The following is a 27687-nucleotide window of genomic DNA, read 5'->3' as shown; positions in this document are numbered from 1 at the left end:
CTTTCTGCCATTTGAACTAGTAATAATTCATTTCTTATACCCCGATCAACTGCCTGGGCTGCCTCACCCATGCTGGGAAGCTTCCAACAAAAATTAACCCCCCCCCAAAAAAAACACCACCCACAACCAAACAAACATCAAACAGTAAAAGCTTCATGAAATAATAATAAGAAAGCAAGCAAACATTATCTTCCATTCCATGTTCATTAAGAACCTTTCATATGTAAGGCTGTCCTCGGATCTGGTGTGGAAGGCACAATTAGTGCAGAACACAGTGGCCAGACTGCTCAAAGGTTACCAGCAACATGTTACTTTTTTGCTGAGAGCGCTGTGGTGGTTGCCCATGCGTTATGTTAATTCAGAGGTGGACAACTTGGACCCAAATATCTGAAGGACCTCCTAATCTGGCAGAGGGCCTTCTCGGTAGTGGCACCCTCCTTTCAGATGTCAAGGAGATAATGACACAACTTTTAGAAGACATCTGAAGGTTGCCCTGTATCGGGAGGTTTTTAACACTTGATGTTTTTATTATGTTTTTAGATATGCTGTAAGCCACCCAGAGTGGCTGGGAAAACCGAACCAGATGGGCAGGGTATAAATAATAATAAAAATTATTTATTTATATTAGTAGTAGTAGTAGTAGTATTCACCAGCTCGATCTCTGATATCTTCTAATAGGGCACTTTTGCTGGTCACCCATGCCCCAGAGATTAATTCATCCCTTATCTGGGGCTGCACACTTAAAGTGAACTGTAAAAGACTGTAAACAATTTCCTGTTCCCATTATGGTATGTGGCCAACACTATTAAAATCTAATCCATTGTTCAAAGACTACTCCATAGCTTCAGTATCAAATTTCAGCTTTCTTGAAATGTTTTGCAGTGCTAACTTTATTGAAAAATGATGTACACATGTGTTGAGAAACCAGCTTTATTACAGAAGAGATAGTGCAGTAAGAGTAGTACAAAGTAGTAGTTTTTTTCTTAAGGCAGAAAAAAGACCAGCATATACAAAAGGTACAATACAAAAGCCAACAAGAAAAGTGTACAAAAATGGAACATCCATTCAAGCTTTTTAAAAAACCAAAACCTTATTACAAAAGTCTCCATTAATGCAGTCATATTGCATGGTGCAAGTAGGCACTTTTTTGTTTTCCAAAAAAGTACATCTTAAAGAAGCCACCTTATATTTAGTAGCTGAAAGGCCTTAAGCTATGACACTGACATATTTGTAGTTAAGGCCAAGACTGGGTTCATCTAAAATAGTGTTGTAACAAGTGTGAACAAGCTACTGATTAATTTGAGAAAGTGACCATATACATCTAGGACAAGAAGAATAAGGAACTAAATCATTTCCATAATGTGATAAAATGCTTTATGCCAGAACACAAAGGGTAACTATAGCAGAAACTTAAAATTCAGTATACAGATGATTTTAAGGTCCCGGGAAATAAAAATGTACAAAGATAGTGACAGCTATGTCTTACCACCATAATCCACATTTAGCAAAGGTCCCAGTAAATAAAAATCAATGTCATGATTTGAATATTTTTAACTACGTCCAATGTTATCAAGTGACTTAAAATCGGACTGAATTAGTTAAAAAACAATATTCAAATCATGACAAATATTCAAATCATAACATTGATTTTAACATTTGAATAAAAACCCAAATCTTTAATATAAATAAAGCAGCAGTGTCAATATTAGAAAGGTACTCAAAGACAGATTTTAAATAGAAAAATTACAACTAGAAAGTATCGGTACGAATATCTGAAATGCATTCCATAATTAAATATTGCAATATTTAAGAGGAGCTGCTTTAGAAGAGATGCAGCACTGAGGGCTTATGTGTCTCAATGTGCTAAATATACAACTACTGATCCTACCCCTTTCCATACTGAAACCAAGTGTACTAATAATCCAAATTTAATTAATGGATTTCTGAAAAAAGGAATTTTCTCCCCATAAAGTAAACCTATTACTACAGCAAGGAAACTTGACAAAACTGCTCAAGTTCTTCTTTTAAGATTTGTGAGTTCCAGCAGTACACTAGCATGGCACTTAACATCTGGGGAAAAACCCTACATTACCATTGTGCAGCATCTGCAGTTGGGGGTGAAGACCCTCTAAATCAAGGAAGTTTTGAGAATTTTAAAGAATGCAAAAGCACCATTTTACCAGAGGCGACCATGGGGAAAATGTGAAACAAAGGTTCCAGCTTGTGATGTGCACATTGCCTTCTACACTTTGGGGAGGAGGAGGAACAGACCTACTGTCTGTCTCCAGCCTAAAAAAGCTAGCTGGTAAGAAGATCAGAGCTGGTATTTTAAAAAGACCCAATAGGATTTATGACTCCCCTGTACAGAAAAACCAGACCCTCCAAACTCTGAGAAAAGTAGATGAAGGGCAGAGTTGTCCCCTGCCACTTCTCAGCAATGACTTCCCTGTGCAAGTATTTCTCCAGTACTGAGCTACCAAGCCCAGATGCTGAAGGATCCCTGTCCCTTTTAAGAAAATTCTACCTGGCTCTTAGCTTACTGCAATGATGTGATGAGAAAAGCCACACCAGATGAAATTCTGCCTTCTGTGCAACAATAGCTGTCTTAGGGTATGACTGGCAACCCTGTGCCTTTTCGCCCTATGCCTATATGACTAATAAATCAAGGCTGCAATTTTCCACTTGCGCACTGTAAATTGGTAGACTACTCAAACCAAGAAAATTCACAGACTTTCATTTTTATAGCTTACTGACATCAGAGCTGCAGTTCTAGAATCTAAAAAAATATATAAAATCCTCATAAATACCTAATTTTGCAAATCTCTAAAGGTGCTTGCTTGGCAAAGCTGCACAGTACAACTAAGCTTCCTAAAAACCCAGGTTATAAATAGTCAATAATATCCTATGAAAAAGCTATAGAGAGAGTTTTAGACAAGATTAGGGTGAATTCTGGTACTCCAGAGTTGTTCAAGGAAATTTCTGCGCTCAGATACACAAGTGCTAGTCTCTGCCCAATGATGGGAGAAAGCAGAATAGGAGGTATACTAGATTAAGACGGTCAGTCCCAAAAGCCACTACAGCAAAGAATTTGTTCAGTGGCTCTTTTCTTTTGCAAACAAACACCTGCAGCTTCAAGGTTTCCCAAAATGCTCTATTGACAATTCTAAGACACAAGCTTTAGGATAGCATTAAAAAAGGACAAATTACTCTCGAATAACTGTACAGTATTTCTTTGGAGGGGAGAATACCCTTCATTCCTTCTTAAATGGAGACAAAAAAATCTAATGACACCAGTTCAAAAAGTGTAATGCAGCAAAGATTCCCGATGTCTAGGTGTTTGCTCCAATCATTACATGATAACATCCTATTAGGAAGCCAGAATGTCATGACACAAGCCCCTCCAACTGAAAGCAATCATCAGCTAGGCAGACAATGTAAACAGAAATCAAAACAGCAAGATTAAATAGGGGAAAGGGAAGTTGAAAAACACGAGATGTTCCTCCTCTCCACAGTTGGGAGAGCTGTACAAAGTCATATTTTAGATGGATGTGGGTGGGAATCTAGCAAAACCGAAGCAGCAAGAGTGGCAAATAATTCATGAGGCAATGTTAGCACTAAGGCAGAGGTCTTGATGTTACTTCAGAGACCATAAAAAGTAGGCAGTAAACTGCTTGCAGAAATGGAAGGGCACTTGCTTGCTTTCATGATTCCCACTAGTATATTTGCTCATGCTGCTTCTGTTGCTGGTTGGACAATGAATCAATGTCTCGGTTATATTACAATAAGGAATCATGCTTGCTGTTCAATTAGAAGGCAGCTCCTCTTAAGTTCCCTTATACGATGGTAGGAGACAAAAAGTACTTTGGGACCCAAGAAATGAACTCTGAAAATCAATCTCTTTGCTATAAGGCCACAGTAGCCAATGTGTAAGCTGTTCTTTGGACCCTGTAAATTAAGAATGTGTGACTAGTAAATTTAAATCCCACCTACTTTGCAATTACCATAATATCATTGTCACCAGCAAAACAGCAAAATCTGAAGTTGACAATATTGCACCAAATGCACACAACGGCTTAGCTAAGCGAGTGAAAGGAATGTTTTGTTGCTCTTTGGGCTTCTTATCACAAAACTCATTACCCTTGGGAGAATACTTTGTAGCTTTGTCCAGTGATTCACAGGTTCACTTAGCAAGATTAATAGCCTTGCCCCTAGGAAGGTGTGTTCAGATGCAAACGCCATATGACTGTGCAAACCTTCTAGTCCTCAAGGTCACATTTCAGTGTAAGGAGATGGTGCTTATCTTGCTGGCCTGCACAAAAGCAATGAATTATATTTTGAAATAATGATGACAGCTCTCAGTCAAAAGCCTTTACAACATTTACAACTTTACATCAGTCAGGTTGTATATTGTTTTCCTTTCCCAAAGCACAAGTTAAATTATAGTCAGACACTTTATAGCATGGGTAGGCAAACTAAGGCCTGGGGGCCGGATCAAGCCCAATTGCCTTCTAAATCCAGCCCGCGGATGGTCTGGGAATGAGCGTGTTTTTACATGAGTAGAATATGTCTTTTTATTTAAAATGTATCTCTGGGTTATTTGTGGGGCCTGCCTGGTGTTGTTACATGAGCAGAATGTGTGCTTTTATTTAAAACGCATCTCTGGGTTATTTGTGGGGCATAGGAATTTGTTCATTTTTTTTCAAAATATAGTCCAGCCCCCCCCCCCACAAGGTCTGAGGGACAGTGGACCGGCTCCCTGCTGAAAAAGTTTGCTGACCCCTGCTTTATAGGTATACAGAGGCTTCTGCACACAGAGAGAAGTGCTTATGCCTCTTCTACATGACAGACCGGTCTTTATCTGCAGTCCCAGCAAAACTGTGGGTTCTGTTTATGCACATCTCCAGACTGCAGCGAATATGTAGAAAAGCCTTTTAAAATTGACAAAATATATGCCTACTCATAACAATGGGAAATAAGACACACACCCCACTCCACCAACGTCTGGAGCAGATTTTGAAGGTGTACAGTGGGCTGCAGAAGAGAGAAGGGGGAAGTTCCAATGCTCAAGTTGTACAAGTAGAACAGCAGCATAGGATACAACCCAATATGGGCACCTAAAAGACCATCTCGCAATTAATTTCTCTTTCTACAGTGTGACATCAGCAAAGAGCAAAAATTTGGTACATCTCAGCAAATATAGGTAATCATTAAGCTGCCTCACTTAATCCAGAAACAAGCTCAAATGAGTTAGACTGTTTAAGACTGGAGCTCAAGTACTAACAGGCTGAATCTAGACATATCAAAGAAGAGATTCAGTTAAATGCGTTGTAAACTTCATACAGGGAAATCCCGTTGGCAAAAAATGGGCCTCCACAGCACCATCTGGTGTCACAGTGTTATAACACGTATAAAACGCTTTACAAATGTAGTTGAGTCATCAGTGTACAGGGCAGTTTATATTTGTTTTATGGTTCTCTTTTGTAAGCTATCTTGAAAATCTAGATTTAAATACACATTTTCAAATAAAATAAAATAAAAAGCTAGCAATGTTTACGTATGCTACTTAAGTGTATAGTCAGAGATTACTGCATTAAAAAGAAGGAGCTGGGAATATAGCTATTTTACCACAATATTCCCCCCCCCCAATACTTACCAAGTCATTTGCGTCTCTGTTATGTGATACACACAGTGACACACTTCTTCACAGCATCCCTGCAAAAATAAAAACAAATACACTGTCCCCTTAAGTATTTGAATAAGCCGCACAACTATTTAAAATGTATAAGCAATGACCCTTCACAGCAGCAGTGATTTTTGACAAACAGAATCATCTTAGCACTGCTGGGTAAATTAACACCTGTAGTGGGACAGAAGCCATCCTCTCTACCGAATTGCGACTTCTCAAGCAGTTCAATTCTATTAATCTGAGTCTGAATAGAGACAATGGTTTCCTGTCCCACTATAGGTATGAAGGGTCACCATGCTCATTTTGCAAATGTTCTCCTCTAATTATATGGCCACTTCACTCAACAATGCTAAGGTGTTTTTTGTTATCACCAATCACTGCTGCTGTGAAGGGTCAAATTGCATACACAAGCTCTAATTCAACTGTCTCATAATGCATTTTTACCTTTTACATTCCACTGCCATTTAACCCTACCTTCTACATTAATCTTTTCCCTTTTCAGCAGTGGTGGTTAACCCGCTAACTGTATATGGCACTATCTGCCAATACAGTGGTACCTTGGTTCCCAAACGGCTTAGTTGTCAAACAAATCGGCTCCCAAACGTCGCAAACCTGGAAGCAAGTGTTCCAGTTTGCAAACGTTTTTCGGAAGCTGAATGTCTGACGCAGCTTCCGATTGGCTGCAGGAAGGTCCTGCAGCCAATCGGAAGCCGCACCTTGGTTTTCGAACAGTTTTGGGAGTCGAATGGACTCCCAGAACGGATTAAGTTTGAGAACCAAGGTACCACTGTATACAGGTTTTGGGTGGCCTGCAGGGACTCAGCAACAATTCTGTGGCATCATCTGATGAAGCATATGCCATAATAAAAAACCTTAAATCTTTAAAGCACCACCAGACTTTGTTTTTTCTTGAAATAAACTAACATAGCTACCTGTCTGCAAATTGTTACAAAGACTTTCAACATAGATCTATTGGTAGTTTTGCCACAAACAAAAATATATAATGCTGCCACTCTCTGTTCCCACAAAACCAACATTTTCCATGAAAACTTGGTTCCACTCCTTAGCCCCTAAGCTTTACTGTAACCAAAGTGAAATATGTATCTGAAATAACCACACATTCTTTCCTTATTTGCTCCTGCCTCCACTTCCTCTGTTGTCTCTTTATATCAAATTATATATTTTAAGCCCTCAGGGCAGGAGCCTACCCTCTTGTACTTTCTCAAGTACAGTAATGGCACTATATAAACAATCTAAATGATAAATATTTGTTTGGGATTTATTAATCATAAAACACATTTCACGAGAGTGCTGAACTTTCTATATTTTCAATCACGCAGCGCTATATCAACCCTACGAGTGAAATATTTCACCTCCTCTATTCAATCATTCCACATAGCAAGTAATCTCGAGAATACAGAGAAGAACGCATTAAAGGGAGATCGATTTTTCCAGCCATCCATATCACAGAAGAAATTTTCCTTTTATGTTTTATGACCTGGGTAGCTCCTGAAGCAAATGGAAGTCAAGATTACCTTGCATATGGTATGAAGGAAATGCTGTACCTAGAAGAGAGAGAAGACAAACACATGTATTAGGAAGAACAGGCACATACACACACACTCTCTCCCACAGAGTGTCAATGGCAAGTCTGCATAACACATGGCCCATGCCAAGGGTAGTCTACCACATATTGTGGCTTGATAAGTGACTGACAAATTAAAACTAGCATTTGCTTTCCAGTTTAGTTTTCCAACTATCCATGTCAGGATCAGTTTCCATCACCTCTCCCACCCTTTCCACATGAAGTAGAGTCTCCTTCCAGGAGAAAGGTAGAACAGGAGCCAATTTTCTCATTGTTAGCAACATCTGCGCACATGGGGACCACTTGTGAAAGAGGAAAGTGGCCAAATGTGGAAGATCAACAGAAGTTGACAATAGTTCAGCCAGGCCTTGGTGACTCTTACTTTAAGGTAGCTAGACTTTCGTAAGAAACTTCCTGTCCAAATGGAATCCCAAACAGCAATTGGTTGAGGGAAATTTAGGAGGTGATGTATTTATTATGGACATTGGGCTCCATTATTGCAGTCTTTTTATAAAGATATGTGACAGAGAAGATGAGGAAATAAACCTCTCCTATTATACATGTACACAAACCTATTGCTATTAATAAATAGTAATAATAATAATCTCTAAAGCACCTAAAATTTTCAAACCACTGTACATATATTAAAACTAGGGGATAGCCAGTTCTACTCAGTGTGCTCAGCATCCTCCCACCCCTCTTTATTTCAGTTTTTCCCTCCCCAGGACCACATTTCCCCCTGCCTGCCTCAATTTCTGCTTAGGACAACCTCACCATGCCTCAGTTTCATTAGACCTGCCAAAAAAGCTTCCCACAGTGCCAGGGAGAAAGACAAGGAGGGAGATGAAGCCACCACCACCCCCAGCAGGAAGGTGGGGCCTTCCTCTGCTGTTACCCTCCTCCCACTCAGGTGACCCACCCAGGCTCTGAGGTGGATTCCTGCAAGGGCCAGTTTTCAAATCTCCATTCAGTCAGTGTGCTCACCAACACCTCAGGCTGCCTTCACAATCTTGGGGTGATAGACCAGTATAAATTTAAAATATTATATATATATTTTAAAAATGAAGACAGTCCTTGCCTGCAGGCTCACAATCCAAAAGACATAAAAAGGGGGGGGGGGCGCATTACTTACCATGCTAAGGCGAAGAACTGCAAAATGCAGAAGATGAGGGCAAGTCCCTTATTGTGCCACTGAAAGAGGAAGGAATAATCATAAATCAAGCAAAGAAAATGTCATTAAATTTATATGCATAGTTGCATCGGAGATTCAAGTACTTACCCAAAAAGCTGCACAAAGAGTTAATATGAGGCATAACTAAAAGAGAGGAGAGACAATCTTAAAATAAGCAAGACATTAAAACTGTAACTGAAGATGAACAGGGTTTTTTTTGTTTTTTTCAACACTGGAGTACAGTGCCAGGCTGCAATCCTAATATTTTTCTTCTTTTTAATCATCTGGTTTAATTCATCTCTATGCTAGAAATTGTCAGACTGCATGTTTTATGCTATTGTTATTTTATCATACTGTATTTTATCTTTTATGTTTATCAGTCACCTGGAGAACACAAATATCGGAAGGCCTTATACTGAGTTAATTATTAGCAACAGTAAGTCCTACTGAACTGAAGTGAAACTTACTTTTGAGCAGACATGAATAGAATTGCACTGTCAGTCTGCACATCTGACCCAATAGTACTGAAGTACACTATAGCTAATTTAAAGTAACCCAAGGATCAGCAATAGATGAGTGACCTATGCATTTTGGATTTTCCAGGGAATTGTGGCAACACTTTTGCCCCTACCTCATGACAAAAGGACCTGGTTTCAGCAATATACCAATAAGGACACCCCAAGTGTATCAAGTTGGGGTGTCCTTATTGGTACAGAACTTCCTAATTAAATACTCATACGCCACTTAATTAGGAGGTTATGTACCGATAAGGACACCCCCACACTATATAGTTGCAATGAATCAGAGGTCAATAAAAGCCCTAAGAATATGTCCAATATATTTGTCAAACTATTTCCAGTATCTTATCCCAGCACAAATAAAAAAAAAAGACAAAGCCCCCATCTCAAACATAGTAGCAGTCGTAATTAAGAAACATCAGTCCAGTTCCGAAGGAGCAGTCTAAAGATACACATTTGCCATGACAGCTAAATGGGATCATTATATACACAGACACAATAGCCCTCCAGGTACAAGGTGCTGGGGACATACGGGAATACAAATCATTTATTTGTTTATTACCCTTCCTATAAACAAATGCACATAATTAAGCGCTAGAAAAGGCCCACATGCCCATTACAACATAAGCTATATTAAGAAGAACCAACAGAATAATCCTAGCACAGTTAACAAACCATGGGGAACCTTCTTCAATCCAAGACCATGTAGCTGTGGTGTGTGAGGCCAGAGGCAAAAATGAATGGAATGCTGAATGTAAATGTTAGCTTTCTACAGTAGGCTAGTTTCCACACACAGTCACACACCATCATCCAGCCAGGTGACCATGAGACATTACCAGAGTTCAAGACAGAAACATTTGGAATGCAAATTTTTTTTGGGGGGGGTGGCCTAGGGAGACTTGTGAGGGCCAGGTAGAGAGGGCTTGAGGTTCCCCACACCTCCCTTAACTGCTCCTTCAGTTCATGAGACTTGAACTTACAATTTTTTATTATTATTTTACAAGAAACACATGCTGGAAATTCTGCCCCTTTGTTTTGCATCACTTGTTTTCTGACTATGTTTTCTGACTTGTTTTCTGACTACTGATAGTTTACCACAAGGTACTTTTATATGCTACATTTGCTTGTATTTTAAAATTAAGCAAATTCCCTTTAAAAAAGCATTAACACCGATAGCCTTCTCAATTCAAATACAAGTTAAAACAGAAAAGTTTTGTTACTTACAAGCATAACAGCTGTAGCTATCAAACGAGTGGGTTCAAACATTCTTTTCAACTGATTCATCGGTCCCATAAGAAAGACAGTGCTATAAGAAAAAATTATTTAACCCATCTGCTAAGAGCAAAACACACAAATGCACATTATACAAGCGTAAACTGCTACCATTACTGTATTGTAGGAATCATAAACAGACCATACTTTAGCCTCAAAGATACTATAATCACATAGTACAACTCATAAGAGAAAATTAGGGAACACTCTATTGGAAAACAAGTAGTAAAATCATATAGTATTAAAAACAATACGGAAGCCATGCCAACAGAGTTAAACTGTTTCGCTGAACCCCAATCATAAACATGAGACAGGGAATAAGAGTTGAGAGGGATACAATCAAAACATTTCGTTTGCAAAATATTTTGATGGTAAAATGGAAAAAGGACAAAGATAATATATTTCAAGCATGAACTGTTTAGTTCATTCACCTATTTGATATTCTGAGCAAACCTACTAATTCAAGGAAAAGAAGATTACCTTCCAAGAGACGCGATATTCCCCAGTGTGTAAAATACTGCAAACAAGATTAGCCCTTTCCTGGGAACCCATAGCAGACAAGTACCCTGGAAAGACAGACAAGAGAAGGAACATACACCATCACTGTAAGGAAAAGAAGTCTGTGAAAACAATTATCTGTAGAGAAGATAAGTATTTTGGTTGCTCTCATCCATTATCACATAAAATGTGTTGCCTTAAGTTTTATTTTGTCAAAGCCTATTTTAAAAATAGCATATGTTACTATTATTTTACTTTCATGAAAAATCCTCTTAATATTTCATCTAAAAGCAATAATATTTCAAATTTAGATTTCATCAAGCTGGGAGTCATGCAACATGATCCCAAGTTGCTTTCTGTAGTGGCTTCGTATTGATCAGATGTATGTGCTGTTGTTTTAAACTGTGCATACACACTTATATATGCACATCTATATATATGTGTAACTGTTTTGTGTATGTTTTTAGTATCCTGCAATAGTGGGGAGCAAGACAATCAACTCAATCAGCATTCAATCAGTCTGTCCTTGGCATTCTGAACACATAAATAAGCCAGGCTCACCACACTGGGAAAACAACAACTGCTGGCTGCATGTACCCAGTCTCATGAAGGTTAGGTGTGTTAGCCAAGGCAATGACTGAATACAAGTTTATGACTTGCCTATGGAGAAGGATTTGATATCCCAACTATGAATGAAAAAGAACAAATCACTGGCTTATTGTTGGTTGCTTGAAAGTATCCCTAAAGTATCAAACACCAGTCAAATTTACACAAAGGATATTAGAGAGATTATTGTTATTAGTCTTTCCAGTCTTAGAATTTATGATGGTTTGGGTTGTATTTTCTCTCTGAACAACAGGCTTCTCATGACAGTGCAGAAAACTTGCAACCAATATTCCACATCAAATTACATTTAGGTTGCAAAATTTACAAGGTGGCATCTAATGATGTGAAATGGATTTCTGCTTGTACAACTTGTAGGACTTCCCTTTGCATTTCTCCCTCTTTTGCACCCCTAAAATCCTCCTCAGAAGGTCCTTCAACCCTCCAGAGAAAATTTGGACAACTCATAGGGGCTGCAGGAGAAAGAAGAGGAAGTATGCCCGCACAAAATTGGTGTGGCCCGTGAACATTTACATTGGAGTAAACCCTACGAATCTACAGTAGGACTTTTTCCACAGCAAGCATGTAAAAGATTGCACTATCTCAACTGATGTGAAAATAAAAGGGGATAGATCAGTCACCGTGATTACTCTTCATGGAGTCAAAACTTTTATATTCCTTCAGGAATGATGGAGCTGAGTGCAATACTGAGCAGCTGGGGGGGAAATGGTTGCCTTGCATTGTGGGAGATATTATTCAAGAAATCCAAACTTTATCCAACAAAAGCTGATGAGGTGGGGAAGAAAAGCTCTTACCAGAATGGAACACAGAACGCCAATAGCAAAACAAGCTATAAAGCCTTTCAGTCTCGTACTCCAGCTTAAGGAAGATGCATCAATCACCTGGAATTTTTTTTTGAAAAAAGAGAGTCTTATTAAAATTGTAGTGTCAAGGTTTTAAAAAGGCATGCATCAATATACAGCCAGGTGCTTTCATTTCCTTCCAGCAGCTTCACTACACGAGAAAACTTCACAAACATGCTTCTAACATCTTTGTGAAAAGTGCCTCGTCTTATCTGTTCTATGAACAGATATCACTTCCTCAATGTTAATATAAGGCAATATTCAATTTTCTTCTTCGACAACAGCTTCTATTAATCATTACTCAAGGCAACTTTGAGCATATTCCTTTCACATGTTCACAGAAGCAGCTACATTTCCCTGGCCATTAGCATTATTTCTGTTCTAATATTAAAAACAAAGAGTGTATTGAATCCATTTCAACTGTTTCGCATAGTCAAAGTTTCGTGCCAAGTTTCTCCAAAGAGGATTCCGTTTAAAAAAAAATACTAGAAAAAAATCCAACTTTTATAACAAATGTATTCAGATAGTTGTATTATGTCTGATTCTACTCTAATTCCTTCTTATGACATAATATAGTTTTGAAAATACTATAAAGTTTCTATCAGCTATCGGAGTATAAATATTTTGTAAGCAAGGGCATTCCTGTAATAAAAGCAGATTTGGATCATTTTAGTCATTGTTATAAAATCCAAGAATAGCAAAACCATTTAGTTTTTTAATCTATATAACATCAGTCAATTAATATGCAGTTGCCTGAAATCCAAGTAGCTAAAACATGGAAACAAAAACATGGAAACAAAAAAAAGTAGAATGGAACTGATCCTATGTTTCCAAAATATTTTGTTGTATTTGAATTTATTTGTATATTTTGCAACAAATTATTTTGTTCAAAATTCTTGTATTTTGATAATAAATTGATGGAAAAAGCAAACTAAATTTAAACAAAGATCATCCTGGAACATAAATAAAGATTATCATACCCAACATGTCTGGAGCATTTTCAAGTGCTCAAAGAGCTTCAATTATCTAGTTGCAATCCTTACAAAAACCCTGTAAGTTACATGAGTGTTATTATCCATCAGGTTGCAAACCGAGATGAGGACTGAGGCTGAGCGACTGGCTTGCCTAAGGCCACTTGGTGAGTTCATGGCAGAGCAGAGATGAAAACCCAGGACTACCTGATTTGGAGCAAAGTCTCTTAGCAGCCAGACTTTGCTGCTTAGATACTTAGATACTTCCAAATGCAAACTTCAAGGTTGCTGGTTTCCTGCAGGGATGTTGTGTTTTCCCAGCCCAAATGTGTTTATTAACAAGGGCATTCAGAATCCCCTTTCAGAGGTGAATTCCTTGCTGTTGAAACTACAGCATAGCACTGTGGTTGTGCAAGTGTCATAGGTATATCACTAGTGATAATGACAACTCTCTCCACAAACAAACATGATAAGCCTCATCTTGTGAACTTTGTATTACTGGTCTCCTGAAGCACTTATGCAATGCCCTTTAGAAATAAAATAAAATGCAGTACAACTATCCCACTTTTCTAACCATTTACATTACTTTTAAAGTCACTTTGAATTTTAAAAGATTCTCTTACTCTTGATATGCTCTAACACCGGCAAAAAAATAATAATTGGTAATTAAGTATTCATCAAGCTGTTTACCAAACAAACAGAGCACACAAGGAGCAGGCCTATCTCCCTACAGCAAGGTTAGTCCTGTTAAACTGGGAATAGAATATCATGCTACATCTGCCAAGCTAGAGTAAACAGCACAAGTAGCGGCAAGGATAAGAACCAGAGAGGATCCAATAATTTTTCACCGCTCATCCCACCATTCTAAAAGCCCCCCCCCCCCCGCACCCAACTAAGCCTACATTTATTGTGTTGAATTACTTTGGGGAACCAGCTGATGCCAAGGGTTGCATTCAGAGCTGACTTTATACTAGCAGAATGGACTTCCATTTATGCAAGAAACGGCACCTTTGTTGGAAGAAAATGCTGTCCGTAGTATTTTCTTTCTAGCCCCCTATCACAGTTACACAGCAAAACCAAAACAGGTTTTACTTATGGACTTCACCAATCAGTATTAATTTAATCTGCATTAATTGGTCAACTAAAGCTTGCAGGCTAAGTTTTAGAACATACCAAACAATCACAAAGATACACCTTGAGACAGTGGTGTTTCGCTTTCCATCTCCTTACGTTTTGGCAAGTTCTACCCAGGGTGCTGTTAGTAGTAAACAATTATGACACAGCTTCCCTTTGGCCTTCGTCCCTTGAGCACAAAAGAATACAGTACAAGAAGTGCCCTTCTGTAGCCTAGGATCATGTTCTCACAGTGGCCAACCAGATGTGCAATATTAACACACTAGCACTCTTCAGCTCCTGCTCTCTAGCAACTGGTATTCAGAGGCATCCTGGGTGTGATACTAGAGTAAATATATAGCTGTCATGATAAGCAGCCATTCAGTCTGTCCTGTATTTTTCACACTTCCTTCAATAAGTCAAAAGAAATGCATTTAAGCTTTTCGTAATACGCCAAGTGATCTGTTGAAAGACAAACCAGTGAAACCAATTTACGACTCTTTGGTCGGATGCATAAACCCCAAATTAATTTCTCTAGAACCGCCCTAACCTGGGTGAACTCTGCGCACCTATTCAGCGGCTGCTGAATTACAAGCAAGGTGTGGGTTCGAGTCCAGTTCAGCAACAGTTAAGTACCAAAAGGGGAGGCAGCATTTTTTTTTTCCTTGGTGGGGCGAAGAGAGCTTTGAGCAGTACTGAGCGTGTACACTGTACACAGGATTAGAGCTTGGCTCGTGGGGTTTTTTTCCTGGAGTTTGTGACGTCAGATCCCAAACACCTGGGCGGGCAGGAAGGCAGCAATTAAACGAGAAGCATCAACACGCACTTTGGCCAAGAGAGGGGAGAGAGAGCTGGGCGCTAGGAAGGGTCTCTCACGGCGCAGTTGAAGGCTCAGAAAGCCCCCCTGGCACGGGGGAAGGTTATAGGCGACCTTCCTTTATGGGGTGGGGGAGGGAAATAGCAGGTAGTTGAGGAAAGGAGAGGAATGAAAGGGGCCAAAAAGGGCCAATCAACAACGACGGCCTCAGCTGCTCCCCTGAAATTGGTGAGGGGGGCTAAGCGCCTTAGGGGTGCGGAGAAGGAACCGGGGCGGCGAAAGGAGCTGCCTGAGGCAGACCGGGCGACAAAGCCATGGAAAGAGCCTCCTTCACCCCACACTTTCCCCCTCCCCCGGGGTTTACCTCCGCCAGTGGCCCCGGCTCCTCGGCGTCCTTCCCGTTGAGAACCCGCTTCAGCTTGTCCATGACACTTGTCGCCCCTCGCGAGCTCCACTTCCCGACGCGGCTGCCTCCACTTCGCCGCCCAAGCCCTTCGGAGACTACAACTCCCAGCAATCGAGAAGGCCGGGGCTCGCCAAGCTTTCCCCTCAGCGCCTGGAGCAGTGCATTGTGGGATATGTAGTCGGGGGGGTGTTTCCTCGCACCTGCGCGTTGCAGCGCTCTTTCGACTACGCCTCCGATCCTCTTTGTGGCAACCGAGTTTATGTCCAGTAGTAGGCGGGTTGCGCCGGGGTTTCCCCCCCGGAGAGTAGCAAGCTTTTCCCCGCCCCACTTTCCTTCTTCTCTATGCTGATGGCTGTTATTTGCTAAATTTGTATACCGACCCTCACACGAAGATCTCAGGGCGGTTCACAAAATAAAAATACAAGATGAGAACACGAAATACGTGAAACGAAAACCAGTGACCTCCCTTCCCACAAACACATTTAAAAGGCCTTAGAATGTTCATCAGCCAAAGATATGTCAAAATGCTTTTGACTGGTGCATAAAGATATGTAATGAAGGCATCTTCCTGAGGATAGCATCCCATAAAACGAGAGCCACAGCAGAAAAGGCCAGTTCTTGTGTTGTCACCCTCCAGACCTCTCCTGGTTTGAAGATGTTGTGTCTTCCTAAATAACTGGCAGGGCACATTGATTAGTATTCCTGTTTTGCATACTGACTGGGAAATAGCAGCTTAATCAGGGCTGACTAAGCAGGCTAAGGGGAAGATGGAACCCAGATTCACAACTCACGGTGATCAGGTGCAATCCTAGCATTGCTTTTTAAAAAATAAAATAAAAATGAAATTTAAATCTATGGGTTAGATCTTTTTCAGAGTATTTTCCCCAGACAGATTTTTGTTACTTAAAATCAAAACCCAATTACTAAAAAGTGTCAATAGTTTGGGCCAGTGTGTAAATGTGGTTGTAGCATACACACGCTACCCATCATTAAAGTGTTTTAACTGTTGCCCTACTGAAAGCTATCTTAACATACGTAAATAACACTTCTCATGATTTTTGTCTGGACCATAGCATGGGACTGAAGGGTGAAATGGCAACACCACACTGGCCGCAAACCTAACTGTGCAGTTATTCATTTTAAAATGTTCATGTTAGATGCCAATATGCATTTCCTAATGCTAAATGAGATGTGACTAAATGTAAAGATCCACAGCTGCTCAGCTGCTCCTTTCACTGAAGGTTGACAGTGCCATCTTCTGTCTTCTAGATGTACAGCACTAGGGTACAGTATGCAAAATAACACATGGGGGGGGAGAAAACAGGGTGTTTAAGTGGTATCCCAGTTTTAACTCAGGCATATAAATGGTCAATACATTCCCTTCCACATGTGATCTTGTAATAGCGTCCACACTGGCCATCGAGGTAGTTAACAGAATACAATCCCACTTGTAGAATTTATGGACACTATAAGGGAGGTGGTAGTGAACCTGTGACCCTAAAGATGTTGTTACCAGGACTCCCACCAGCCCTGATCCTGGACCACACTGGCTAGGGCTGATGGGAACTGGAGTCCAATTGAACAGCTGAACCAGTTCCCCCTTCCTACAACAGAACTTTAGATCAATCTAATGTTATTACCAGGCTACTTAAGGAAAATATTTCTTTCTCACAGTAAAGACAACTGGAAGTTGAGAGATTAAAATGTGGCATACATTTTTATTTAGCAACAGCTGATTATAGTACAAACCATCACTTATTTGGCTGACTAAAGGACAATATGAGAGGCCTTTGTGTGTGAAAATCTTAAAACTGCTTCTGCACAAATCCCACTGAAATGAAAGGGCAATTTCCCTCCATTTCAATAGGACGTGTGCTAAAGATACTGAGGGTATCTTTAGCACAAGAGACTTGCTTGTCCTTCCTTTGTCCTTCATCTTTCTGTATCTATTTTCACCCGGGTTCCTTCCCCAGGTCAAGCAACCATCATCTTTGTTCTGTTTATTATATGACTGGTAATAATGAAAGAAGAGAAAGGTAGCCACAACAAAATTAACGGTTAGTATGAGCAACTGAGAGATTCCTAAGAATTACAGAATCAGCTGACCATCTGCATAAATTGTGGTGTCGACACATGCATGTTATTTACAGGTTATACATACTCAATTCTTTAGAAGAATCGCTTTGCAGTGCAAACTGCATCACTGAGCGATTTGCATGAAGTCAAGGTCTTCCACATGCAGGTATGTTCAGTGGTGACCTTTTTACCATTGATCCTTTGTAATCCACCTTTAAAACTCATCAATCCGATCCTATGCGTGTTTACTCAGAAATAAGTCCTACAATGTTCAAGGGAACTCCTATTAAACATGCATAGCATTTGACTGCTTTGAAACTCCAAAGCAGCTAGGTTTTAGAAGTGGGGAAATGTAGAATAGAAAAAAAATTCTTGCTCACCACTGAAAAATGAATTGGTGGCACAGAAAAACAAGCAAGCCTGAAACAGTTGCTCAGACTCTTCACCGTCATGTGAAACCGAAGAAATACTGTCATGGCAGCAGAAATGCATATGCTATTAGCAGGATATTTCTAAACTTCCACTGCCATTGGAGGGGTGGGAATCCCAACTTAAGTTTTCCTTTGGAGGGGTGGGAAAACACACAACACACTTCCCCCATCTCCTGCAAGCAGTACAATTAATCTCTTCTCTTATTAGAAAAAAACAACAGGACCAGAACAAAACACATGAAACACAGGTTTTCATCCAAAATATATAGCTCATTAGAAAGGCAGGAAAACGGCTTGGTAGCAGAGTACTCTCAGAACACAAATATGAATATCTTTGTAATTGTTTTAAGTTAAAATATCGATAACTTAAAATTACAAGTTAAACATATTTGAAGTAGACTACTACAAAGTAAATTACTGACACCATATAAAGGAATCTCATGAATTTACATATTCTGGCAATGTAATCAATATTAACTCCCAGGATTATTATTTTTTTAATGGGAGGTAACATTCACCAAGAATATGGTACTGTGCAATCCATTTCAACGATTACTACCTATTATAAATGCCTAGCTTGCTTAAGAACCAACTCCATCAAAACTGTTAGAAAGCAACCTACCGTGAAACACTACTGGACCAAACTAATTATGCAACTCTTTGGCTTGGATCCAAAGATATCTTCCACAAATGGAAAAGGAACTTCTGCATGCACATTGGAAGCCCTGTCCATTTTTTCCAATTCCTCTGTTCCACTGCATTTTGAGGGACCCTCAGTCCTCGGGAGTTGCTTTTGGCGGAATGTAGGGCGAGGAGCAAAGAAAGCCCCAATTTGAAAACCAAGTTCCACTTTGCCTCCAAACTTTTGTTAAATTGCTTTTCCAAGATCTATGAAATGGTCATTGTGTTGTACTTAATGATGTCTGTGAGTGGAACAAACTTTTGCTCACACAACAGGACTTCACATTCCCCTTCTCCTCCTCCTTGTTGTAGCCCCTCTAGCATCCTCAGTTTGCTCCAGAGGGTGAGATTTTGGGTGTATGCTTGGGTAGGAAAGTAAAATCTTGCTCCATGAGCAGTATACAACACTCAGTGCTGCCCTTAGTTTCATTTAGAAGGCATCAGCCTAGTTCGCATACCAAATTAAACCATACTTTACACATCGTTATTTCACCCATGAAATCACCCACCACTTCTGACTAAGCTACACCAACCGTAAGTGGAAGCCAAGTTTTCTTCTTCGTTTACCACTCATGGTTTGGCAAGAATCAAATAACAAGCAGAGGGTCACATGTTCCAGCATGTCCAACCCAGGCTTGTTTCCTCCTCTGTGTGCCACAGACAGAAGCCAGGGAGAGCTCATTTATGCAAAACCAGTTTATTTTAAACTACGGTTTAATGTTGCATGTGAACAAGGCCAAATAGTGTTTCTCATGTATTTCTTATTTAAAGACAGACACCATGCAACTGATTAAAAGAGTAATACCATCCACTGAGATCCAAAAACTTACCAAGCATCAGTGATCAATGTGCTTAGTCCTAGGAATCTTATGAAACAAGGCCCTTGTATAACAAAGACTATGTTAAAACAAAGTTCTTAGTAGCTGTTCGAGCTTATGTATGAGTCTTGATTTTTCCTAAACCCACTAAACTTTCTTGAAATGCTGTATGCTTCAAAAGAATTACTGGTGATTTGTGGGCTTATTCTCCAATGTCAGGTAACTACAGTCCAGAACCAGTTCCAGGGCACATTTGAAATAGACACAACAAAAACATTAGCAAAAGTTTGAAATTAGCTCCCTGCTCCTGCCCATCCACAGCTACAGAAATTTTAGTCAGACATCCAAATAGATCTGTATCTAGGAAGTAGATAAATCTTCAGTGACAACGACCGAGGCATTACATGGTCTCCAGAACAAGGTCTGTTTCAAGTCCACAAAATTACGGAGATCCCACTTAAGTGCCTTCTGGTGCTGCTTCAGATTCAGGATGCAAATTCTCAGGAAACTCCAACTTCTCACATATGTTCTCCTTGACAGGTAAATACTGAGCAACCTCATTAGGATCCGTAAAAAGGGGTGGAGGAACATGCTTAAAACCAAAAGAGAAAGAATTATGCAGAGCCCAGCCAAAGAGAAAACATATCTATACAGACTTAAAAGGGGCACTGTTAAACTTAAATTAGAATTAGTTATTCATATTGTTTCTATAACCTTTACACATATTAACACTACCAAATTTCTGCTTCAAAGCGAGTCTCTCTCCCATAAATGGGCAGCTTGAGAAACATGACCAAGTAGTGAAAACATGCATTACCCTGGAGACTAAAGCTCAGTAAAAAACAACTATTAATAAAAAAGGTCTTACTATACACAAAATAATTTTAAAATTTCATTTCCCTGGTAATAAAACCTTGTAGATGCTCATGAAAGATAGCATCTGCCAGTGCCCTATCAAAAAGTAATTTGCTTCAAGAAGTTACCAACACTGACAAGAGAAAGACGCTCATGCTTAAAATGTTAATACCTTTAAGCTTGATATTTTGCTTTCCCTCGAGGTGTATTCCCGTAACATGTAGTGTTTATCAGCCTAGTAAGAAAGAAAACAGCTGAAATGTAACTGCATAAAATAATATAAGATTCTACAGACAGACATGTTGGAAGGACTGGTCATGGGGAAGAGGTTAATTAACCTGTCATGGGCACAAATCACTCCTTGTATGAGATAAGCCAACAGGTGCAGTGTCAGCCAAACCAGTTGCTATGGCAACTGCCCAGTGCCAACTATATAGGTGCTTAAGGTATATCAGTTCATTTGTCAGTCAGTGAGTCCGTACTTGACTCAGAGTCTGTATTGCATCTTGTATTGCTGGAACAACAGATGTATTTTGTATTTGTATAGATCTGTATCTGCAAAGCCTGCAAGCTGTATGTATATATCAACGTCCAAAACTGTATTACTGAAGCTTTATCTTCCGTAGCAGTAAACTATTTTGGAGCTTAAGTTGCCTCTGTGTGGAACCGCAGACACTACCACATCTCACATCAGATTCCCAGATTTACTTTCAATAAATGTGAATTTAATACACAGAAATTAAATGTAAGTTGACAATGCAGACGGCTGGATGTGAGAACATGCTTTTCCCATTACCATTTAGACGAAACTAAAATAGAAATCTCTTGCATCAGACCTTAAATTGCTATCGTTTTCAATGAAGATGAGTTTCTGACATCCTCTAATCTACAAATCTGAACAAGTAATGTACCAATTGTGTTTTTCACCAACAATATCATTGCAGTAATGAATATTACCCAGGTTGTGTGGAACCAACTAAATCTAGCAAGACTAATTTGAAATAATACTTAAGCAATCTTTCCATATCATTTGTGAGTGACAGAATTCTTTTGTCTAGTTTAACAGATACTGTTCCATTGCATGAATGAAACTTGACAGCTGAACTTGACATCTAGACTTGACAAATGTTCTGGTTACTGAATTTCTTAATTTGTATATTAATTTATATTTATTGTAATGTGTCTTTTAGTTTATTTATTTTGAATTTCTGTTCACTGGATTGTCTTTTAAGCTTTTGTCAGCTGCCTTAGGATGGGTATAGAAAGCAATATGTGTTTAAAAATGAATCTGAATCGTTTAGTTTAAAGGCATTTCTTCTACAAGATTACATATCAGTACTTATGACTATGAATCCATAGGCACCTGAAGGATTTTGGGGGAGGGGGGAAACACTGAAGGGGGAGAGAGCAAGCTAGTCGTCTCCCCCGCCCTCCCAAAAAAAGGGACTGCACATTTTGCTTTGTATCACAGGATTTACAAATGCTAGGAACTTACTCTTTTTTAAAAAAAGAAAGTTGGGAAACCAGAGATTATGGTTACTCCAGAGCAACTACCCCGAAATGCCCTTGCATAAATCTACTAAGGGTTCACACAGTTCTAAGGGGATAAGAATCATGTGCAGAGAAGTCTGTACTTAGTTTTCTTAAGACTCCAGGAGTCTTCAGAACTCTAATCAAACTTGATTAACGATTCCTAAGAAATAGGAAGCCATCTTCCTGTACCTATCACGATATCGCTAACGAGCGCGCGCGCTCTCTCTCTCTCTCTCTCTATATATCTTTTGTAATGGCTAGACAATATAAATAATAATAATAATAAACGTACAAATCACAGCATATGGCATTTCATTTCTAAATATTAACCATTTTATGGTCTTCAGAACAAAATAAGCATATTAGGATTTCCTTACCTCATGATAAATCCTTGTATCATTCATTCTGATAAGCACACCATCAACTCGCAGGAAAAACCTCAAGAGCACAAAGAAGCTTGAAGGCATTACCCTCTGTGAAAAACAGGAAAAATAATTTGCACCTGCACACATCTACAATATTTTGCTCTTAAAAGGTAAAGGTACCCCTGACCGTTAGGTCCAGTCGCGGACGACTCGGGTTGCGGCGCTCATCTCATTCTATAGGCCGAGAGAGCCGGCGTTTGTCCTAATAAAAACTTCAGTGTGTAGCTCTTTTTCCACTGTTCAACTAAAATACTTTCTTGTGGATATATATCCTTTAAATTGTAAATATTATGCAAGAGTATAACATTATGCAACTAAAATGTCTGACCTGTACTCAGTTTTAATACAAAGTCTTACAAAAACAACAACAACATGCATACCAATCACAACTTTAGTATTACAGAATATACATTGTTACAAAGTAATTGTTATCAGAAACTCAGATTTAAATCTTCAGACAGCATCTCAGATTGCACAAAAATAATAAAGTGCCAACTACAAGTTAGTATCAAGTTAATATCAGTACAGAACTTCAATTGAATCTGAATAGCCTTTACAAGATAATTATCTTGTCCTTTTAATGGAACCTCATGAGCTAGATACTTCCTGTCTCAAAGTCTTAAGCAAAGCAAAAGTTGGGGTGGAAACTGCATCCAGCCCATCATTACTGGGTTTTTTTTTTTATTATAATGCTTAATATCAAAATAGGCTTTTAAGCAATTTACAAGTACTGTACACAAACCAATATAATACTGAGCTTCTATTGGCCTTTAGGGGGGGAGAGAAAGAACTAGCTGACATCTTAAAGGAATATCTTTAACACAGAGAAAGAAATGTAAGTTTGGGCACTACACCTTTTCGTTTTTTCCTTCAGTCAAACTCTAAAGACATTTCCTACTGTAAGATATAACATGTACAAAGTGACCAAACTCACTATTTTTACACTCAGGCTTGAAACTCCATGATCATGAAGTTCATCTTCAAACAGAAGTATTTCCTCAAAGAACATAATCTGTTCCCTGGCTTTTAGTTTCTCTGTATCTATATGTTCTGTTGTGGGAGAAACCTGGAAGAGGCAAAATAATTTAAAAGTTTTGTTTTTTTTATAAGAGTGCTCTTCAGACATTGTTTAACTGCTTAGTACTACAAAGTACACAGCCGTTAACAGCACATTTAAGAACGTACCTTTAACTTTAATGTATCACCTAGAAGAGTTCCTTTGTAATCTGTTGTATAGGTCCAGTCATATGGTTTAACAACTTCCTTTGTGTGCTCAGGCTCAGACCTCAAGGGAAAAGATACACAACTATGTAGCATGTCAGTTTCAGAACCAAAGGATCTCTATAGATAGACCCAGTTTTTTACAGAGGCTATGGAAATGTCGCCTGCATATTTGCAAATTCCTAGAGATGTTAAAGAATGACATAACATTATCAGCTATACAGGATCAGTTTTGTTTATTCTAGATCAGAAATCATATAATATTTTTTTGCTCAGAGTTGTTGGCTAGCGCATCTGTATTACCAAGCAGTGGCATAGCGTGGGTTGTCAGCACCCGGGGCAAGGCAAGTAATTTGCGCCCCCTAACCCGTGGATTTGCGCCCCCTAACCCGTGGATTTGCGCCCCCTAACCCATGGATTTGCCCTAACCCCAGATGTTGCGCCCGGTGCGGCCGGCCCCCCCTGCACCCCCCATGCTACGCCACTGTTACCAAGCAGAAATGTCAGAAACCTATTTCATCATAACTAAAGCTGTGGACTCAAGAAGTAATAAGCATATGAGGCACTGTTAGTGGGTGGTTCCCTTACATCACGATCTCAAACACCGTGACTCGAGGGAAAGAGAAAATGTACAATAATATGTTATTTATGTTAAGGGAGAAAGTGACAAGCATTAAGCATTTATCCAGGTTACATCTCAAGTGGGTGACATAAAAAGTAAAAATCTAAGCTATTGCTCCAAAGTAGCGGAACGTATTAATTTGTCATATTAGATTAGATTAATCTTATATCTTATTACCTGCTTTCTTGCCACTCCTCTGCACAGGCAACTTTAACCATACCTTGAGTGTTATTTACACATCTTAAGGCATCAGTTGCATTGAACTCTATTCCAAAGAGAGATTCATGTTGAATTCTTAAGACATTGTCTCCAAACATCATTTCTGGAACACAAGGCATGTGTAGTTCTTCAGCTAATCTGCATGGAAATAAAAAAAGGTATGTCGCTTTGGAACTATTTCACACTAACCACATAATTTAAAACAGAGGCATAATTTGTTCTGAATAATATTACAATATGCCACATCTAATTCCAAATAGAGTGGTTCCTCGGGTTAAGTACTTAATTCGTTCCAGAGGTTCTTAACCTGAAACGGTTCTTAACCTGAAGCACCACTTTAGCTAATGGGGCCTCCTGCTGCTGCTGCGCCGCTGGAGCACAATTTCTGTTCTCATCCTGAAGCAAAGTTCTTAACCTGAAGCACTATTTCTGGGTTAGCGGAGTCTGTACCCTGAAGCGTATGTAACCTGAAACGTATGTAACCTGAGGTACCACTGTATGTTCTTTTCATTTTTGGTCTGTCTCGAAGTCCCCAGAAAGACTACATGAGGTTAATTCACTGGAAGCTGCAATTTACCACAATACCTTTACAGCACATGAGCACGACAAACATGCTTGTCAGATCATTACACAAGAGGATTTGCCACAAATGTAGCAGCACGCGAAGCGGCCCATAGAAAGCAAGAAAGTAAACTACAAACATATCACTTATAAATAACTAGTGAAGTGCATATGATCTGATTGATCAGAGGACTTAGTCGTCTGGCAGAAACCTTATACAGTGGTACCTTGGGTTAAGTACTTAATTCGTTCTGGAGGTCCGTTCTTCACCTGAAACTGTTCTTAACCTGAAGCACCACTTTAGCTAATGGGGCCTCCTGCTGCTGCTGCATTGCCGGAGCACGATTTCTGTTCTCATCCTGAAGCAAAGTTCTTAACCTGAAGCACTATTTCTGGGTTAGTGGAGTCTGTAACCTGAAGTGTCTGTAACCTGAAGCGTCTGTAACCTGAAGCGTATGTAACCCTAGGTAGCACTTGTAACTTGATTAGTAAAACAGCATGCCAGTTCAGAAACCTTAAAAGAATCCCCGCCCTCCTGCAAAGCATTTGCCTTCTGCACACTTGGGACCAGGGGGGATTTTTAGGAAAGTGGAAAATGCTGTCGGTCGGGGGGAGGGGTCACTTTACGTTTCAGCCCCCCAGGGAGATTTCCGGGCTTGTTTTCATTGAAATCCCATCAATAAAAGCCGCCGGCCATCCGAATTGGCCCGCTGCAACCTGAAGGGCTCGGCCGACACAGAAGCGGAGGCTCTGGCGAGTGTTCCCTAGTATCCCCGCCCCCCCCCCCGCCTCACACCTCTCGGCCTCCGACGACTTGATGATGTGGGTCCGAGCGGCCGTCAGCTTCCACGGCCCGAAAGTGAAGTCCCTCCGGCTGCTCTTGAATACGGGCATCATGTTGGCGGCGACTGAAGTAGCATAGAGAGGGAGAAGCGGCAGAGAGAGCGACTTTCTGAGACCCTTCCAAGAAGAAAACCCCGAAAAGGAGCAGTCGGATGAATTAATAGCGGGGTCTGTTGTTGCTTTTTTTTCCCCTCCCCCAAACAGCCGCCTCCGGAAACAGAAAGAATCCTGTTTCCGCTTCCGGGTTCATCACATGTGCGTTGCAAAAGAGGCTGCGGTCTTTCGCTAGTAACATTTCCGGTTCTTGGTGGAAGTCGGTGCCGTCTCCCATGTGCGGGGCAAATGCATATGAATCAGTGGGGAAACTCAAGCAGGGAGGCCTTTTGTCGAAATAGTTGAAATAGTTGCGCCCCCTTTTCCCCAAACCCCATGCAAAGGGGAAAAGAGACTAAACAAGGATGAGAGCCTCGTTTGGTTTTTTTTCGCAGGGGTTACGCCGGGTTCTTAAGGAAATTCTTAAGGTTCTTAAGGAACCGGGTTCTTAAGGAAGGTTCTTAAGGAAATTCTTAAGGAAATCAGCCCTGAGTGCTCACTGGAAGGACAGATCGTGAAGCTGAGACTCCAATACTTTGGCCACCTCATGAGAAGAGAAGACTCCCTGGAAAAGACCCTGATGTTGGGAAAGATGGAGGGCACAAGGAGAAGGGGACGACAGAGGACGAGATGGTTGGATAGTGTCTTCGAAGCTACAAACATGAGTCTGACTAAACTGCGGGAGGCAGTGGAAGACAGAAGTGCCTGGCGTGCTCTGGTCCATGGGGTCACGAAGAGTCGGACACGACTAAACGACTAAACAACAACAAAACGCCGGGTTGGTGCGTGCGGAGTTTCTGCCCTCGCCAAAGCCTCAAAGAAAGCAGAAATTAAACAGAAAGTGACATGCTTAAAGTGATGGCCGCTCATTTTCTACCTGCTATGTAGTTTTGAAATAGCCCTTGAGTGTATGCAATCCATAGGTGCAATGTTTTCAACAGAATCGTTGTGTCTACCCAAAAGATGCACAGGGTTTTATTTTGTTTTTGTTTTTAAAGTGGTAGACAGGCTCCCATGCCTTTAAAGGCTGTGTTGCAGGCACAACTTCAGTGGTGCAGTCCTCCCCATATGGAGACATGGGGGTTACATCTGTTGAGTATCTGCTTTTTATGCAGCCCTGTAGCCACAGGAGGACCTGACTCCCTCAAGGAAATTCAAATGCACCTTGTCTGAATTTTTAATTTTCATTTAACAACAAACCTCTAGCTCTTGCCAGATATAAATGCAGTCAGAATTATACCCAACTAAGAACTAAATTTGCTCTCACTATTCAGTGGTCTGGCCAATGAATGCACTAGGTCCTTATTTCTACATTGTACTGTATAAATCATGTTGTTGTTGGCATCTGTCTGTCTCGGGAGACAGTGGAAGAGTGCGCCTTCACGGTTAAAGTCAAACAGTTGCAGAGTCACAGTGCCTCCTGTGGCTGTAGAGACTGATACGGGAGAGATATGTTTTGTTGCAAGTGGGGTATGAAGGCTTCTGGTTATGCTGCTATAGGTGCACCATTGTGTTGCTTCTCTTTGTGTTCCTCCCAGTAGTTACTCTCCCTCTAGTCCAGCCTTTCTCAACCTGTGGGTCCCCAGATGTTGTTTGACTACAACTCCCATCCCATACAACCCCTAGCTAGCAAGGCCAGAGCTCAGGGATGATGGGAGTTGTAGTCCAACAACATCTGGGGACCCACAGGTTGAGAACAGCTGCCACTGCTGTAGATACACAAACTGACTGTCTTTCTCTAGGCACTGTGGTTGTCTGCAGGGGATTCACACAGGGCATGGTTAATGTTGCCACCCTTCATGTCAC

At 40.2% G+C, this 27687-nt stretch overlaps 2 protein-coding genes across 5 annotated transcripts; both read right to left on the bottom strand.

Moving 5' to 3' along the window:
- Positions 1-916: 916 nt before the first annotated feature.
- On the bottom strand, positions 917-15759 carry SFT2D2 (SFT2 domain containing 2). 4 transcript variants are annotated; one of them, XR_014547568.1, is made up of 10 exons: positions 15462-15724; positions 12149-12235; positions 10713-10798; positions 10185-10266; positions 8551-8586; positions 8404-8462; positions 7222-7251; positions 5654-5712; positions 2858-4309; positions 917-2823 (listed from the first exon to the last, which is right to left on the bottom strand). XR_014547568.1 is itself a non-coding variant. In XM_083611786.1 (9 exons), the coding sequence occupies exons 1-8, from the start codon at positions 15522-15524 to the stop codon at positions 5673-5675; spliced, it is 483 nt and encodes a 160-aa protein (XP_083467912.1). In that variant the 5' UTR covers positions 15525-15759; the 3' UTR covers positions 917-4309; positions 5654-5672. The 4 variants fall into 4 exon arrangements, 1 of the variants encoding a protein (XP_083467912.1); XR_014547570.1 differs by lacking the exon at positions 7222-7251 and having other exon boundaries at positions 5654-5735; positions 8400-8462; positions 15462-15722; XM_083611786.1 differs by having other exon boundaries at positions 917-4309; positions 15462-15759.
- Positions 15760-17193: 1434 nt separating this feature from the next.
- Positions 17194-25875, bottom strand: TIPRL (TOR signaling pathway regulator). Its single transcript, XM_083611745.1, has 7 exons — positions 25742-25875; positions 24343-24522; positions 23508-23607; positions 23257-23388; positions 22275-22370; positions 20537-20599; positions 17194-20101 (listed from the first exon to the last, which is right to left on the bottom strand). The coding sequence occupies exons 1-7, from the start codon at positions 25840-25842 to the stop codon at positions 19967-19969; spliced, it is 807 nt and encodes a 268-aa protein (XP_083467871.1). The 5' UTR covers positions 25843-25875; the 3' UTR covers positions 17194-19966.
- Between the last annotated feature and the right edge of the window lie 1812 nt (positions 25876-27687).

The sequence above is a fragment of the Podarcis filfolensis genome, assembly GCF_964270895.1.
Source record: "Podarcis filfolensis genome assembly, chromosome: 4".
NCBI lineage: Eukaryota > Metazoa > Chordata > Lepidosauria > Squamata > Lacertidae > Podarcis > Podarcis filfolensis.
Note: the sequence above shows the minus strand (reverse complement) of the source record. Positions and strands in the feature narration are given on the sequence as shown.

Excerpts from the sequence above, each read along its gene's own strand:
- SFT2D2 (XM_083611786.1), bottom strand. The coding sequence starts at position 15,524 with ATGGACAAGCTGAAGCGGGTTCTCAACGGGAAGGACGCCGAGGAGCCG. Across the intron at positions 10,267-10,712 it reads AATATCGCGTCTCTTGGAAG|CACTGTCTTTCTTATGGGAC; the intron begins GTAATCTTCTTT and ends TTTTTCTTATAG. Across the intron at positions 7,252-8,403 it reads CAGTTCTTCGCCTTAGCATG|GTACAGCATTTCCTTCATAC; the intron begins GTAAGTAATGCG and ends TCTCTCTTCTAG.
- TIPRL (XM_083611745.1), bottom strand. The coding sequence starts at position 25,842 with ATGATGCCCGTATTCAAGAGCAGCCGGAGGGACTTCACTTTCGGGCCG. Across the intron at positions 20,600-22,274 it reads ATACAAGGATTTATCATGAG|GCTGATAAACACTACATGTT; the intron begins GTAAGGAAATCC and ends CTTTCTTACTAG. Across the intron at positions 20,102-20,536 it reads GCAAAATATCAAGCTTAAAG|CATGTTCCTCCACCCCTTTT; the intron begins GTATTAACATTT and ends TTTGGTTTTAAG.